At 52.8% G+C, this 17,566-nt stretch overlaps 1 protein-coding gene across 2 annotated transcripts in view; it reads right to left on the bottom strand.

The window, feature by feature from the left end:
* The window catches only part of GRHL3 (grainyhead like transcription factor 3), a 36,219-nt gene that overhangs the window by 9,634 nt on the left and 9,019 nt on the right, over positions 1-17,566 (bottom strand). For both annotated transcript variants that reach the window (XM_021095540.1, XM_003127705.6), the window contains exons 2-12: positions 13,899-14,085; positions 10,863-10,924; positions 8,508-8,853; positions 8,181-8,254; positions 7,564-7,717; positions 7,231-7,342; positions 5,755-5,849; positions 3,045-3,203; positions 2,246-2,324; positions 1,980-2,113; positions 90-124 (exon numbers count right to left, since the gene is read on the bottom strand). In XM_021095540.1, coding sequence (XP_020951199.1) covers positions 90-124; positions 1,980-2,113; positions 2,246-2,324; positions 3,045-3,203; positions 5,755-5,849; positions 7,231-7,342; positions 7,564-7,717; positions 8,181-8,254; positions 8,508-8,853; positions 10,863-10,924; positions 13,899-14,085 — 1,437 coding nt within the window. The remainder of the gene's footprint in view (positions 1-89; positions 125-1,979; positions 2,114-2,245; positions 2,325-3,044; positions 3,204-5,754; positions 5,850-7,230; positions 7,343-7,563; positions 7,718-8,180; positions 8,255-8,507; positions 8,854-10,862; positions 10,925-13,898; positions 14,086-17,566) is intronic.

Genomic DNA, 17,566 nt, shown 5'->3' with positions numbered 1-17,566 from the left:
GGGGCAGCAGAGGAATGCAAGCTGGGAGCCCGCGAGCAGGGAAGGGGGACAGGGAGGGGGCTGGGGGCCTTGGCTACTTCTCTCCGTACCTGTTGGAGCTGCTGTGTCCTGCAGAGAGCACCGCCTGCAAGGAAGAGAAAGACATGTTTCATCACAGCCAGGAAGCTGAGAGGGGCCGTCAGTCACTGCAGTCTTTCTGAGACAAACAGTCTGGGGGGAGGTGGGAGGATGCAGCTTCAACGCCTTTCCAACTCACACTGCTCAGCTAAGTCCCCTTAAGTGAGCTGAGCTCTGGAATTGAAAGGAAGCATCAAGCCCAAGGTGGCCAGGCCAGGGACCCAGTGAACATGTGGGGTGCTAAGGAAACTGCAGCAGACTCAACAAGAAGTGCCTGAGCCCGGTCCCCCTGAAGGGCGGGCACTGCAGACCATCCTGCAGCTGGGAACTCGGCTGCCGGAGCTGAGGCGAGAGGCATGGGAGGAGGGAGGCACGCTTTCCGAACCCTCTCGTGTGCCTGGCACCGTGCTATCTGCTGCAGCCATCACCAGTTCTATGACTTAGGACACTCAGACCCCGAGGGGGCAGAGCCTCCTGGGGTGACACACCACAGGGGGCCGAGCTGGGATGCAAACACAGGCTCTGTACATTTCTGCTCCTCAGGCCCCTTCTCTTAGACTCCCAGTGGCCCACTTCTGCCTCCCACAGCAGAGCTGTCAACCCCACCATGAGGGTCTGAATCCCAAGGGGCCACCTCCTCACTTGAAGCCTCTGGTTGGGAGAGAGAGCGGGTGTACTCAGCCTTCTGCACTATGGGGGCCACAGAACAAGCTCGGGGGAGTTAAGGGGGTGTGGTGGACATAGAGAGGGCTGCGGATGCCTGCCAAGCTGGCTTCGGTACCGGCTGCTCTGTCAGCTCCACGGTCTATCTTACCACCCAAGGTCAAGGCACTGAATGCGTCTGTACCACAAGGGCCATGTTTATAAACATCCCCACCTCAGCAGCGGGGAGCTCCACGGAAGGACATCGTCAAACTGTTTAAGACGGAAGCAAATGAGCAGACAGGCTCCGGGACCTTGATTCTTGCCACTGATCTTGTCTGGCAAGTGGGCATAACAGACGCTACCTCAAAGGGTAGCTGTGAGGGGAAACGAGACAGGGCAGCCACGGCTGGGCCCAGCACTGGAGGCACAGGCAAGGTGCTCGGCAAACGACTCCCTTCCTTGAGAGCTGGTGGCACTGGTGGTCACAGGCGCTGTTTCTGAAGCCGCAGGAGTAGCAAGGGTTAAAGGGGAGTGGAAAGGACTGGGGCAGCGCCCGGCTCCCAAGTGCTGTTGTGACGATTACATCCTCCCAGCTCTGAGGCAGCTTTCGTCTACCTTGGGGCTCAGATACAGAACCTCCCCTGCGTGTGCTCCAGGCATGACCAGTTCGATACACAGGAAATCCCTTTCTTCATTAACATTCGTCTCTTCAGTAGAAAAGGTCACTCAAGTTTTTTTATCTATCTATCTATCTATCTATCTATCTATCTATCTATCTATCTATCTATATCTCCCCTGAGATGAAGACAAATATAGAGTCCCCTGTGATTCAATAAAGATATTTTCATTTTGATGCTACAAAAAAAATAATAATCAGGACCCAACAACATCTAAATTGGCCTGTACTGGAGTTCCTGCCCTGGCGCAGTGGGTTAAGGATCCGACTGCAGTGGCTTAATCCCCAGCCTGGTGCTGCAGGTTAAAAGACCTAGTGTTGCTACAGCTGCGGCACAGGTCACTGCTAGGGCTCAGATTCAGTTCCTGGCCTGGGAACTTCCCTGTCTCCACATGCTGCAGGTGTGGCCAAAAAACAATGAATAAGTAAGCAAGTAAGCAAGCCACCGTGTGCTGGCTGAGCGGCAGGCTGTTCCCCACTGGTCTGTGCTAAGGCAGCCCGACCCAGGGGCCAAGACCCTCTCTCAACCCAGGAGCCTCACCCCGCCAGAGCGCTGCAGGCCGGAGAAGTGCACGTTGGGGATGAAGAGCACCGGCGGAGTTTCCAGGTCTGCCTCAGGCCGCAAGTAGGTGGTCTCATTGCCCCTAAAGCCCGACAGCAGGGAGCCCTTGATGCCTGGTAGGAAGAGGACGGCATTGTGCCTTGAGGCCCCTCCACTCGGGACACCAGCCTCTGCCCTCCAATCTCCTACCCCCGTCCCTCCAACCAAGCCCTACGGAGCCCCGTCCCTGGCCCACCCCCACTGACCACTGTTGCTGGAGTCGGGGCATTTGATCTTCCTCCGGAACTGCTTCCGCTCGTCATCCCGCATCTTCCTTTCTGCTCCCTGAGGGGGACAAGGGGAAGGGGGTCAGCAAGGGTCTTGACAGGGGGCTGGCTGCTTCGCCTCTTCCATACGGGCCGGGCTTCTGGGGCTGCTTTCTTCCCAGAGTGAGACCAAGAAATGGGCAAGTACCAGGCCTCATCCAGCCCAGCCCTGTCTGTAGTCAGGTAGGCCATGGAAAGAGACACAGAAAGACAGAGGAAGGAGAGACTGAGGGAGCCAGAGAGGTGTGGAGAGAGGACAGAAAGAGAAACAGAGAATGGACTCTGAGAGAAAAGGAGAAAGAGAAACATGAGAAAGACACGGAGAAAAAGAAACCTGGAGAGCTCCTTACAGCGATCTAGGAAGAGATCTTCAGAAAGAGGAAACAAGGAGAGAGACAAAGGCAGACAGCAGAGGAAAATACATACTGAGGGAGACAAAGACAGACAGATGACAAGCTCGCATAGACAAACACACAGAGAGTGAGAAACAGGAGTTCCTGTGTGGCTCAGCGAACTAAGGATCACTGCACTGGCTCTGGTCGCCGCTATGGCATGGATTTGATCCCAAGCTGGGGGGACATCCACAAGCCTCGGGTGCAGCCAAAACAACAATAACAACAACAACAAAACAGAGAGTGAGAAATAGAGACAAACACACCCTGAATGGCTCGGGAGAATGCATGGGTTGGGGCTGGCCCTCCTTACTCCCAGGGCCCATCAGAAGGTCCACCCCAGCTACCTTGTCACAAAAGATCTTGATCTGGCAGACAGCACGGTGAACCAGGCGCTCGGTGCCTGAGCCACAGTCGTAGGTATCGATCTGCAGGTTCAGGGGGACACCCTTCACCCCCTTCTGTGAGGAGAAGTCTGTGCTGAGGCAGTTGACGCCAATGAACACCTGGTGATGGATGGGGGAGCTGGGTAAACACCTGACCCGCTTCAGCAGACCTGTGTCCCATAACCACCCTGTATAATACAGAGCCAACCGTGTGCCTGGTGGGCAGCTTAACTTCACAAGGCCCCTGGAAGGCAAACATCACCACCTTTTGCAGACGGGGAAACTGATGCTCAGAGAGGCATGGCAGCTGTCCTAAGGTGATGAAGGAAGTGTGTAAGGGAGCTGGAGTTTGAGCCCACGTCCTTACCATGGACAACTCAGCGTCCACTAGATTGCCAAGGGCAGCCCAAAGGATCCAGGCCCTGAGAGGAGATTAAGGGTCCTCTGCAAGGTTAAAATCCAGAGCCGGAGTTCCCGTTGTGGCTCAGTGGTTAACGAATCTGACTGGCATCCATGAGGACGCAGGTTCGATCCCTGGCCTTGCTCAGTGGGTTAAGGATCCGGCGTCGCCATAAGCTGTGGTGTAGGTCGCAGACACGGCTTGGATCCCGTTTTGCTGTGGCTCTGGAGTAGGCCAACGGCTACAGCTCCAATTCGACCCCTGGCCTGGGAACCTCCATATGCCGTGGGAAGCGGCCCTAGAAAAGGCAAAAAGACAAAAAAACAAAAAACAAAAAACAAAAAAAATCAACCACAGCCTCCTTTTTTTTTTTTTTTTTGGCAACTCAGAGCAAGGAGGTAGAGAAGGGTCAAATCCTCCTCCTTGCCAGATTCAGAAGACCACTCTCCTGCTGTCCCAGACCTCAGAGGGTAAGACTCTGCCCCTCCACACCCCAACCACCAGCTCTTGCCATCGCTGAACCAATCACCCCCACTTTACAGCAGAGAAAATGGAGGCTCTGGGCATGGATGGTGCTTGCTAGCGTTTCCACAGGGCGTTGGGCAGGGCAGCAGAGCAGGATGAGCCTGGACGTGGGGGCCCCCAGACCTGGGATGGGAGGTTGGGCTCTGCCACTTAGGCCATGTGGCTTTGGACAAATCCTTTAACCTCGAGGAGGCCCAGTTTCCTTATCTGAAAAATGGGGACAAGGAAACCTACCTCTTGCGACTGCGAGGGTGGGAGAGTACCCAGGGGGCTTGGATATTTTGTAACTGTTGTCGTGAGTGGGACAGCAGAAGTCCCAACCTAAGCGAAGCCTAGGTCAGGCCGATGGCAGCCTGCGGTCAGCTTTAGCTGGGCATTTCTTGGTAGGCTCGCGTAGTGATTGCCTACTGCTGACTCCTCCATGGGACACCAGGGCCAGGCCCCACTCCAGGCTGGCCCTGATGTGCTGGGAAATTTCCCTTGGAAATGACCCTGGCTGGAAGAGGTGGGGGTGGGGGTGGTGCCGAGCAGACCCCCTTCCTTCCCTGGCTGTGGGGGCCAGGCCCCCGGGTGCATGCCAGACATACCTCCCCCTCGCCAGCTCAGCCCTAACGCAGCCCCCACCCAGCTCACACCTGAGAAAGACCCAAGCCTGGGGGCTTAAGAGGCTGTGAGAAAATCCCAACCGAAACCCACCTCTCCCTTCCCACGAAACTCTCCCCCCCCACCTACTAGAGGCCCCAGCTCCTCCTCCAGTCCCTGGTGTCGGTTTGAATAATAATAATCCCTTGCCTTTGTGCCTCTCTTTGTTGTTTTCAGAGCCCCTTCACCTCCATTTTCTCCAGGCAGCCTGGACCACCCCAGGAACGAGCAGGATGGCAGGAATTAGCTCCCCTGCTTGTCTAGGCTAGAACTGCCCTTGCCAAGAGCCAGACCCCACCTTGAGCTGATGGGCTAAGTCTGACCCAGATGACGGGACAGGTCCAAGGTCACTCAGCCCCCACCTCTCAGACTAGTTAGTGCCCTTTCCACAATGCCAAACGGAAAACCAAGACACAGTGGGACCCTGAAGCACAGGTGAGTTCCAGGCAGGTCTCAAGCATTAAGTGGCGTAATCACTGGTAGGCAAAAAATCAGCAGAGGCTCCACTGCTCAGGCCTCCCCGATGGGCTGATGGGCCTGGCACTGTGCCCGTCTCTCCGACATGTGTGATCTCACCACAACCCGGGGAGGCAGATGATTCTTCCCTCTCTATGGGCTCCAGAAGTGAGGCAACGGATTTCAGCCCTCCTCTACAGTCCTCATCTCGCAGACCCCAAAGCACTTCTGCCACACTCCGCACTGGCCTGCAAGTCAGGCAACCTGGCAGCTGGGGCAGCTTGCTGTGTGGTCTTGCACAAGGCTTCACTTTCCTATCTGGTAAATGGGTGGATTGGACTGGATTAATAACAACGACCACTGCTTATGTGCCAGGCTGTGGTCTACCTTTTATTCATCTCGCCTGATCCTCAGGCCAAAGCTATCAGGTGGTGCTATGATTACACCCCAACTTCCTGCTAAGGCACTGGTCCAAGGAACAGAGCCTGACTTCAGAGCCTGCGCTTCTCCACCGCTCCGAATGAGGCCTCCTCCACAGGCGCCCTCGCTGGAGCAACTACCACAATTCAAAGTACAAGTGAGCCCTCTGCCCAGGATGGGGACTTCCTGGTAGCCCAGCCCCATCCCGGCCATGCTCCCAGCACTGACCTTGGCCTCCTCGTTGACATTCCACACAAAGGACAGTGCATTATAGGCCACCTCTTCAATGTGCTGCACGGTGTTGAAGTTTTCTTTGCAGTCCGCTGAAACCACAGGAGACCGCAGGAGAGTCAGGAGGGAAGGGATTTGGGGGCGCTGTGGGGAGGGGTCATTGAGGGTCTGGGTCTCATTCCTGGCAGGGACTTGTATCCTCTCCACCAAGAACCATGCTTCAATCCAAGGAGGAAACGAGTTGTTTTATCCTGGGTTATGGATGGAAAAGCTGAGGCCCAGCCTGAGAAGCAGACCTGCCCAAACCCCAGAGTGACTCCTTAACCTTGCCAACTAGGGCAAGGCCCTCATCCTTTTGGGGTGGAGGTGATGCTTTTCCCTGGGATTGTGACTAAAGGATGTCCCAGCGAAGGCAGCAGTAGCAGCGGTATCACAGTGAAAGTGGGAGTAACAGCCACGGGAAAAGCAGAAGTACCAGTACTGCTAATACTGAACTAGTAACATTACGCATGGTAGCAGAGCTTTCATTTGCTGAACTCTTATAGTATAGCAGGCCCTCAGTTAGTCCTCACAACACCACCGTGAACATCCAGCTTGCATGGGAGGAAAACAGAGCTCAGAGAAGTTTGGTCACTTGCCCAGGGTCACACAGTTAATAAAAGGTAGAGCAAAGACTGGAGCTCGGCTTTGTCTAGCTCCTGAACCCAGGCTCCTGACCACTTTGCTATCTGGCCTCTCAAATAAGTCACTGAATTGTCCCTATTTGTATCACATTCTGCAGTACATGTGGCTCCAAGGTAGAAAAGGCACTGTAGACCGGCAGGCAGCTGGCGTTTCCCGATTGATAGCTGAAGACACGGAGCCTCAGGAAGGGGAGGTGACACAGGTCACACAGCCAGGAAGAGAGTGATGGAGCCTGAACCAGGAGATCTGAGGATGGGCTGTGCCTTCCACCCATCTCAGGGCCCGGGACAGGGACAAGATGGTGTACCCAGAAGGCCTTCTTCCGTCCCCTCCCCGCCGACAAAGCCCAAAGGTCCTATAGCTCCCAGAGCAGAACTGCCCTTACGCTGCGGTTCCAGCCTGCCAGGTCACTGCTGCCGGCACTGTTAGCTCATGCATTTGTATCTCAACTGCCCAAGCCCCCTGATGGGGACAAGCAGGCCAGCATTCCAAGAATCTATTTATCTGACCCTGCTGGGGTCCCCAGGGCCCTGTTTATCCCAAAGCAACACAGACAAGAGGTCACTGCTTCCAGCCAACAGATGCAAATCCCTGAAAACCCCATAGCATCTGACCTGGAGAAAGGGGCCAGGCAGGCAGCTAGAATCAGAAAGAAGTCCTGCAGAGGTCAGAGGGGGCTGGGGAAAAGTGGCACAGCAAGAAAGGCCTGACGCGTGTACGCGCGCGCATGTATGTGTGTATGTGTGTGTGTGTGTAGACAGAGAGAGGGAGACGTAGGCGGGCTCTTACCCACATCGATGACCCGCTGCTTGGCTGTGGGCTGCCGGGAATGCCAGTGCTTCCAGAAGCGCAGCTGCTCTAGCGGGACCTTCTCGTTGTCAAAGACCACCATGACCACACTCTGCAAGCACAGTGGTCACTGCCACCCGCTGCCTCGGGAGGGGCCCAGGCAGTCTCAGTCCCTTCCCAGGGCCCGAACAGGGGCCCTGCCCTTTGGCCTGGTTTGTCCCGCTCCACGGCAGTGGGCGGTTATCTTACTGCACCCTCTCCCTGGGGTCCCAGGCAGGCAGGGCTAACGCAACTCTCCCACCCACTTCCTGAGCAGCTTCAAGGCCAACGTACCTTGACTTTGTTGGAGGACAGGGCAAGGCCTTTGCCGCCTGCTGGGGTCCGCAGGGTGACAGGGTAGAACTGGCCCTTGTTGAGGTAGGCCATGGGCGACTCGCCTGATTTGATGTGGATGGCTTTGGGGGAGCCCAGAGTGTACTCAAAGTCACTGCAGGGAGGAGGGGAGGGGAGTGAGGCTGGGCTCCCAGGCAGGAGAATTCCAGAGGGCAGTGGGGCAGGAAGCCTGCGGCGCTGCCACGGACTTCCTGCGAGACCTCAGTAAGTCACTCTATTTCCCTGGGCCTGTTTCTGTATTTTCAGGGTTTCTATTTAATGGCTTTGCTGAGCCACAATCCAGTATAATGTATAATGGAAATCAGAGACCCCTGAAGGGTGACAAAGTTATAGGGAAGACTAGGACAGCAGAACCTGGGTTTTCTAACAGGGTGCTGAGCTCTGAGCATCCTGTCACAGCCCAGGAAAGGGAGGCAGAAATCACGCTTTCCTTTCATGTGTCTTCACTCCCCTCTTCTCATTCATGGACGATGTCTGCTCTGGAGACAGTGTGATGCTCTTTCTGCAGCTCCCTGCCCACTACCCAGGTGGCCAAGGGGCCAAAGAGGCTGAGTTACCTCTTGGGGCTGGGATAGTCCTCTGGACACGGGGGTTCCTGGGACGTTTTCAGGATATCTGGGAAGAGCAGTGACTGCAGAGAAACACAATCCAGAGAAATAAATGGCCACATTCACTTCTGCTGGGCCTTGGCCCAGGACCACTGCATACAACTGTGAAGGCTGTACAGTGCACAATGTGGACAACAGTACAAGGCAGCCCTGTCTCAGCTCAAAGACTCTCTCCCATGGATTCCAAAGCTCCGACCTCCTCACTACATTCTCTCCCTCTGTACATGAATGCATATATCCAGGGATGCTGTGAGGGGTACAGGGGTGGGTCCTCACCTCCTGTGGGTCATCTTTGAAGGTGCTGTCAGGTTGCCAACGCTGTGTGGGAGGCACGCCGTGAATGCTCTCAAACAAGGAGCTGAGGGAGCCATTATCATACACATCACTGGTGGGCAGCAGGTAGCTGTCCACAGAACCGGCTTCCAGCTTGCTGGGGCCTGGGGGGAGGAGAGCTGCCTTGCCCGCGGCGGGCGCAGCCCCCTCCAAGCTCATTAGGCTACTCTTCTTGAGCACATCTGGGTACTCTGGGGTTCCAGACACATTCTCTGTCAGGAATTTCATGAGGTGCGTGGGACTTTCAAGGGGGGTGAGGTCCATCTCACATTCCATGCCATGGTAGTACCTGGGGAGAGAGAGGAGGGGTGAGTGGGAGCACCTCTTCTCTCTGAGGGGCAGGGGGGCGGTCCTTGGCTGGACTGGAGAGAGGGCCCATCACAGTGACACACCGACCTTCTCTAGTCTAGCGTGCTATTAGGTCTTCCCAGTGTTTGTGAAGCAAGACACTGCGGCAGGCCAATGTGTCACAGGGATAAGCAGGGGAGAGGGTGTCAAGAATGGAACCAAGGGGTCCTCTTTGTGGCTCAGCGGTTAATGAACCTGACTAGGATCCATGAGGACACGGGTTCAATCCCTGGCCTCACTCGGTGGGTTGAGGATCCGGCACTGCTGGGAACTTTGGTGTAGGTCACAGACATGGCTTGGATCCTGTGTTGCTGTGGCTGTGGTGTAGGCCAGCAGCTGTAGCTCTGATTGGACCCTTAGCTGGGGAACCTCCATATGCCATGGGTGTGGCCCTAAAAAGCAAAATTTTAAAAAAAGAAAAAAAAAAAAAGAATGGAACCAAGTACAGGCTCAGGGGGCAAATATCTGCTTTGTTCATTACAGTACTTGATAAATTTTTTGTTGTTGTTGTTTTTGGCTGTGTCTGCAGCACGTAGAAGATCCCTGGCCAGGGATCAAATGTGCACCATGGCAGCAACCCAGGCCACTATGGCAACAATGCTGACCCTTAACCCACTGAGCCACAAGCAAACTCCCAGTATTTGGTTGTGGCAAACTCCCAGTATTTGGTAACTCATTTTATTTATTTTTTGTCTTTTCAGGGCCATACCCGAGGCACATGGAGGTTCCCAGGCTAGGGGTCGAATCAGAGCTGCAGCTGCTGGCCTATGCCACGGCCACAGCAACGCCAGATCCAAGCCGCATCTGCGACCTACACCACAGCTCACAGCAATGCCGGATCCTTAACCCACTGAGCGGGGCCAGGGATGGAACCCATGTCCTCATGGATATTGGTCAGATTCATTACCGCTGATGCCACAATGGGAACTCCTATTTATTTTATATATTTTTATAGAGTTTGAATATTTTATAACAAATAGGTATTATTTTATAATCAGAAAAGCTAACTACATTTTAAGAAATTAGTTTTGAGAAAAGTCCCATGCACCAAACCCCACTGTTTCTAGCAGTGGAGGGGCCCTACGCCACCATAAGATCTGCAATGTCTGCCTTAGCAGTCTGGATTTTCTGGAAGGTGGGGAGGCACCCAGAAGGTTTCCCAGCAGAGGCCCTGCACAGTGTGGGGGTGGGGAGGAGGAAAAAAATGAAGAAGAGGGGGCAGGGTCCTTCCAGTGCCCATCCAGCCTAGAGCACGGCCTGGGCTGCTTTCTACAAGAAAAGGAACATCAGTGCCCTGAGGCACTAATGCCAGGAAGAGGCCCAAGAGAGCCAGGGGACTCAGGTGTCCCCGCCCCTTGAGGCTGCAGGGAGGAGGGTTTTGGAGCTGGGACAGAAAACCTTCCTTCACGGCTTTTCTACCACTTTTCTAGCTTTGAAGTTTGTTTTCAGTAAACTCCAGCCCACATGGCCTGCAGGCATCTAGGGTGTGGGGGGTGGGTGTGTGTCTCATTGTGACTTTGTGGGCCCCAGTCTCTTTTGCCTTCACAAGACCCTTCTTCCATAAAATAAACCATATATTCTTTCTTTCTTTCTTTCGGGCTGTGCTAGCAGCATGTGGAAGATCTCAGGCCAGGGATCAAACCCCAGCCACAGCAGTGACCCAAGCCACTGCAGTGACAACACCAGATCCTTAACCCGCTGCACTGTAAGGGAACTCCCATAAAAAGTATTTTAAAAAAGCTTTTATAATCACATTGGTAATAAATACAAATATATTCCAAGGTGGATTATCTTGCTTTCTTCTGATTTTAAATAGATTAAAATCCTTTTGTGGGCCCCTAGGAGTACTGGGTGCCTCCTGGGCTCAGTGGATAAAGGGCCTGAGGTGGAGGCAGGGGTGGGCACTGGGAAGGGCAGAGGGGCAGAGATGGTGGCGAGGATGAGCCTTACCTCTTTCCTTGGTCATTCCGGCCCCCAGTGCTAGAGGATAGTATCCGCTTCTCCTTGGGGCCCTGAGAAGAGAGGAAGGAAGGATTTATGCGGGCCTCTCAGGCAAGATCTGGCTGGTAAGAGCCTCCACCCCTCCAGAGGGCTTGGCCTGGCAGGGGGAGCTACCTTGGTCACTGGGGGAAGACCCTCCAGTCCTTAGAGCGGGCAGGCCATCTTTTAGTCTGAGCACCAAGTTGGAGAGTGGGGAGAAGTACTCCAGTCATGGAAATTGGAGTCAGGCAGGCCTGGCTTACATTCTAGATTTACCACTTAAAAGTGCTGTGTGACTCTGGATAAATGCCTGCACTTTTCTGAGATTCGATTTCTTCATATGTCAAGTAGGGGATTATAACCTCTACTTCAAAGGGATTATGAAGATTTATTAATAAAAATAATGCTCGCTGTTTTTTAATGGAGTACTTCCTAAACACTCGGCCCTGATTAAGTGCCTTCTCTGCATCCTCTAATTTTTATTTATTTATTTATCTTTTGTCCTTTTTAGGGTTGTACCTTCGGCATATGGAGGTTCCCAGGCTAGTGGGTTGAATCAGGGCTGTTGCTGCTGGACGACACCAGAGCCACAGCAATGCCAGATCCAAGTTGCGACTGCGACCTACACCACAGCTCGGGGCAACGCCGGATCCTTAACCCACTGAGCGAGGCCAGGGATCGAACCCGCAACCTCATGGTTCCTACTCGGATTTGTTTCCACTGCGCCATGAAGGGAACTCCCTGTCCTCTAATTTAATCCCTACAACCACTCATGTCTACTAATGTTATCCCCATTATACGGATGAGGAGACTGAGGCTCCGAGATTAGAAGCATGGACTCTGAATCCAGATTTATTGTGTTCAGTTCCTAGATTTGCTACATTCTGGCCATGTGACCTTGAGCAAGTCCCTTCACCTTTTTCTCACTGTCCTCATCTGTAAAACAGGAGTAACAGTAATACCAAACCTTGGGAGTGTTGCAAGTGCTTAGACCAGGACCTGGTACATGGAGAGCATGATATAAATGCTACCTTTCATGATTATCATTATAATATTGTTGTAACTTAGAGAACTCAGGTCATTTCTCCTTGAGGCGAATAAAGTTAGAACAAGGTCTCCAACCCAGCCTAGTGACTCCAACGCCTAGGTTCTTAATCACACCTGTGGGAGAGAATGAGGAAAGGTGCCTGGCACCGTGCCCAGCACTCGGTAAAAAATGGTAAGTGGTCACCTTTAGGCCTATACTGCCCAAAGCCACCTTGTCAGTTTACAGTAGGGACAGGTCTCCAACTCCCACCTGGTGCTCTTTCCACTCCATTAGGCTGTGTCCTGACAATCCAGGGGCTGCTCTGAATCCAGGTGCTCTGGGATGGGGAGAGTGGTACAGGTATATCTCACCAGGACACCATGTTTTAATAAGCCACTACAAGTGTCCCCTTCAGAGCCTGTCCCCACTATTCTGGCTCTGGGAATGGTCTCTTGCCCTGGGGAGATGATGCTGGCTTTCTTTTTTTCTTTTTTTTTTTTTTTTGATAGTCCAACCTCAAACTGTAAATCCCAGGCTGGAGTCTAGCCTAGACCTAGAATGCTGGCTCCTACCATGTCCTGAGGCTGAGGCAGTCAATCTAAGTTTCTCTCCCATTAGCTTGGGCCAAGTGCTCTGAGAATGTTATGTTTGCTGGGGAGAGGGTGAGGCAGAGTAACCATACATCTCCAGGATGAGAACCAAAGCCAGAGAGATCACTGGAGCTTTCTCATGTCTGAGACCAGTTTCCCCCTTGGCTTCTGAATTTGTACAGAGAGTGTGCCTCCCTTTGTATAGTAGATAAACCTGGGTCAGTGAACTTGAGGGCTTATTTACAAGGTGGTTGTAAATCTTCAAGCTCAGATTCAGCTCACAACAGTTAGCTGTTCATGTCCCCCTAGCCTCAGGGAACGTCTCTTGGAGCAATCACCCAGACCACGAATAGCAAGACAGTTTGCTGTCACATGTCAATTCAGACAGATGGGTAGGAGCTGCCCAGACACTAGGTTGAAAAAGATCTTGTGGCCTCATACACCCTCAGTGAGAAGACAGGTCATAATCCATTAGCAATGTCTGGCACATGCACTGGAAGGGGAGTGACGTCAGGTGTGTTATGTGGCTACTGACAGGTTTAAGCCCACTTATCATATATGAGAGGGTCCAAGTCCTGTTCTCAGGGTTGACAATCTCCCAGAGTCAAGGCCAAGGCCTAGAAACAATTAGAGAACAATAAGAGGTAGTCTGTCAAGGCATATATGCCATTATGCATATAATGGCAGCAAGAGTATGAAGGAGAGGGAGACGCTCAGGAGAGGGAGAGGTGGGGTGGCAGGACGGCTTCCAGGAGGAGGTGGGCCTTGGGAAGGGCCCTGAGGGAAAGGAATGGATTCAAGAGCAGAAGGCATGATCTAGGTGGTGGGAATGGAACAGGCAGGTGGGGGTGGCAGGATGACCTAAAGGACAGGGGCAGAAAGAAAGCGGGAAGTGGGAGGTCCTGCAGGGATGGAGTGTGCGTGGCCAAGGCATGGATCCATTTAACCAAAATGTATTGAACACTATGTGGCAGGCAGTGTGGGGTGCTAGGGACTCGGCAATGATCATGACATGGTTCCTGCTCCCCAGGAGCTCAGTGCCATGAGGGAGCTGGAGGAATAAACATACAAATGGCACGTTTCTAAAGAGAGCATCAAGGATAATGACGGTGGTTGCCGAGGGTGCCCAAAGGAGGCCTCCTCCGCCTGCAGTGAATGAGTGAAGTGACCCTGGAGCTGAGCCCCGAAGCTCAGAGGAGGGTTTCGCCAGGGGAAAGGAGAGCAGGCCAGGCAGGAGGAGGAACATGTGCAAAGGCCCAGAGATGAAAAAGAACACGCTGAGGGGTGAGGGGTGGTCGTGGTGGGCTGGTGAGCCATGCAGCCTGAAAGCAGAGACACATTCAGTCGGGGGCGGGGATGGGGGGAGCACGCCCAGGGTGGCGAAGGTACCATGTAGTAATCGTAGAGGAAGCTCAGGGCTGCAACGCTGTCATCGTCTCCATTGACCCTCATCATGGCCTTCGTGGCAGCTGTCAAGGGGTTCTCCAGGTAGGTCTTCCAGGCCTCATCCTCGGTAGTGTAGGGGAACTTCTGGAAGTTAACCGGGTCATTCTTTAGCAGCCGCACAGATCTGAAACTGAAAAACCAGTAAAGGAGCTCAAGTTGTGGCTGTCCCAGGGGATGGTCGGTGAAGGATCAGCCCCAGGCCAACGTCCAGGAATCCAGAGAGTTACCAGCCTTGAAAACCTGAAACTCCTTTTTCTGTCATCATTGGATAGATTGGGCAGGAGAATGTACCCCAGCTCTGGAGCTAGATGCTTTGGGGTCTCTATCAAATGTTGCCAGGTAGAAGCTGCAGACCTGGGACCTTGGTTCCCTCATCTACAACATGAAGGCTGTAACCCCATTATTACAAGGCTTCAGAGAAGGGGCAGTGAACTGCCTACAGAGTAGATGCTTATTCCGGGGGAATTAGTGTAACAAGGATAGAAAATAACAATGACAAGCTGCAAAGGATAAAATTTCCAGGTCACTCAGCATGAGGAGTTCTCCTCAAGACAGTGAAAGACACAGAAGGCTGGAGATCATTTTGACGAAAGAGAGAGAGAGAGACACAGAAGAGAGGGTGGCGAGGGACAGAGAGAGTCAGAGTGAAAAGTCCTGAGGGTAGAAACTAGTCTTGGGAAATGGTATTTCAGACCAACTTTTATCGTAGGGTGCCCAGATGCCAGGAACTGGAGTGGAATGCTGCTGGGCACACGAAGGCAGGCGGAACCTGAGCACTGCACTGAGAACTCTGACAGGCCAGGTGGGTTCAAAGGCAGGAGATCGAGAAAGACTTTTTGAAGGAGGAGACATTTTAGTTGGGGACACTCAGCATGGGAGATTTATCACTCAGCTATGTCGGGGGCGGGGGGGAGCCAGGAATAGAGACATAATACAGAATAATGATGACGATGATAAAAATAATATCTAGGAGTTCCCGTTGTGGCTCAGTGGTAACAAACCTTGCTAGTATCCATGAGCTTGTGGGTTCAACCCCTGGCCTCACTTAGTGGGTTAGGATCCGGTGTTGCCGTAAGCTACAGTGTAGGTCGAAGACACGGCTTGGATCTCCCGTTGCTGTGGCTGTGGTGTAGGATGGTGGCTACAGCTCTGATTCGACCCCTAGCCTAGGAACATCCATATGCTGCAGGTGCAGCCCTAAAAAGCAAAATAATAATACTAGTAATAATAATAATGATAACAATGATATCTAACCTTTATTGAACGGTGACCATATTTGAGGCATTGAGCGAAGCACTTTTCATGGATTATCTCATCCAATTCTCGCAATCATACCCTGTGAGGCAGGTACGATTATTGTTCCTATTTTATACATGAGGAAACTGAGGCTTAGAGAAGTTAAGGGAGTTGCCCGAGGTCCTTGTTAGTGGGTCAGTGAGTGGCCCAGAGGGGATTCATGCTCAAGCAGGATGAGCCTGTAAGACCGGATAGTGTTCTCAAACTTTTGCTGCATCCGAATGGCATGGAGGGCTTAGTAAAACAGAGATTTCTGGGCCCACCCCTGAGTTCCCTGGTAATGCTGATGCTGGTAGTCTGAGGACCACACTTTGCAAATGACTGGTGTCGGACGTGCTTTTACAGAGGTGGGAACGTTCTGGGTGTGTTCCTTTCAGAGCCAAGAGTGTGTGAAGGATAGGGGTAGGTGAGAGCATGGGGAGAGCCAGGCTGGGAAAAGAGAGCCCCAGAGGTGAAGCGGCACTGATTAGTCTCCTAGTGACCAGATGCCACCCCCGCTTTCTAGGTGAGTCTCATTCATTCTCGCACGCTATAGATACAGGAACAATGCCAGCCGCCATTTACAACCTGATACATGAACGCTTTCCACTCATCAGCTCTGTTCCTTCCAAGAACCCTATGAGCTAAGGATCATTTGCTTCATTTTCCAGATGGAGAAACCCGAGACTGGGAGAAGATAAGAAAATGTCCCAATTCACCCAGCTAGTCCATGACACAACCAGGATTTAAACCGAGGCTTGGCTAGTACCAAAGCCACACACTTTCCTCTAAGCCACCCTGCTTCGCCGTAGTCCAAGAGGGGAAACCGCGCCACAACAGAGGAAGGCCTTGGTGTGGGACTGAGGCACTGTGGCAGACTGACAGGTGGGCAAGGACCCTCACAAATCGTGCCACAGGAAGTGCCCTCCTGCTGCCTGGCAGTTCAAGCCTACATCCTCAGGCACAGGGTGGGAACAGCAGCCAGGCCACACCCACACCCCTGAGGGCAGCCGTCTCCCAGGGGCTTCACAGGTGCCTCCCATCCCACTGAGCCCCAGGGAGTGGGGTGTTGGGCTCTGGGAGGGAGGAAGAGGGAGCTGTCACACAGGAAAGAGAAATGACAGAAACCTTCCCACTACAGGGCCACAGAGAGGGAGGCACACCCCAAGTTTCTGATGCTATAAATCAAGGGCCTTAAGATGAAGAGGTGAGAAGAGGCCCCTCCCAGCTGCTTCCTGGGCCTGGGGTTAGAGGAACGTACAGAGCAAGCCCAGGGGGCTACCCCACCCCCTCCCAGTCCCAGCATAAGCACAACTCGTACACCAAGGGGGCATGGGAGAAACAGGGAAAGGCCTGGGGGAGCCCCACTCTCCGGGTGCTTTGCGAACCCCAGTGCCCAGCACTGTTCCTTGTTCGTAAAATGAGTGTAAGAATAGCACCTATAATTATTAGGCCTGAGTGCATCCTCATGCAAAAAAATGCTTAGAACCGTCTCTGGCACGTAACAACTGCTTAATATATGAAGAATGATGGTGCCATGCCACGGAAAGGATATACTTGATAGAAAACTTTAGAATGCCCAAAATCTTGAGCCTATGGAATCTTTGGCTGTAGTTTGGTCTTCAGGTGTTGATATAATATTCCATTTATAATTTTTAATAAAGAAGTAACACACACACACACACACACACACACACACGCAAACTGTGCTCTCGGCCCAGCTTGGAGCTAGACATCAAGGGCTTGAGAAGTGGTACAGAATGTGGTCACCCTGCAAGTCACTGGCAGAGCTGGGCTTAGAGTTCCAATTTGCTGAGTCTAGTTGAAGGACCATATTGGCTTCGATGAGCCATCAGCTACCTTACCCTACCCAAAAGTTAAATTTTAGAAGACAATGATAAAGTCACTTTAGAAACAAAGAAAAGGCCAGTGTGTGGTGTTCCTCCGGGGGGCTTTTCTGGCCTACGAGGGTCTCCAATCCATCCTGCCGGGATCCCAAAGTCTGATTCCTTGATACACAGCAGCTACCATACCTCAAGTGCTTACCATAGGCAGACACCTTTCCAGCTGTCTTTCTGCATCATCTTATCCACTCTGCACAACAGGGTCTAGGGAATTGAAATTTAGGTGGTATTTCGTGCTCAAGGTCACTCAGCCTAGTAAGTGGCAGAGGCTCAACTTGAACCTGGACTTGTTGGACTCCAAGATGTAGCTCTTAACTCCACGTTGGTATCCTTTCAAATGCCTTTCTGATTCTGGAAATTCCCCTCCTCTGGAATACATTGAACCAAGCTTCCACTGCAGGACAGAAAGGGATTTCCCACTGCACAAGGCAA

Source organism: Sus scrofa, chromosome 6, assembly GCF_000003025.6.
Source record: "Sus scrofa isolate TJ Tabasco breed Duroc chromosome 6, Sscrofa11.1, whole genome shotgun sequence".
NCBI lineage: Eukaryota > Metazoa > Chordata > Mammalia > Artiodactyla > Suidae > Sus > Sus scrofa.
The sequence above is the reverse complement of the archived record's forward strand: the minus strand, read 5'-3'. Positions and strand labels throughout refer to the sequence as shown.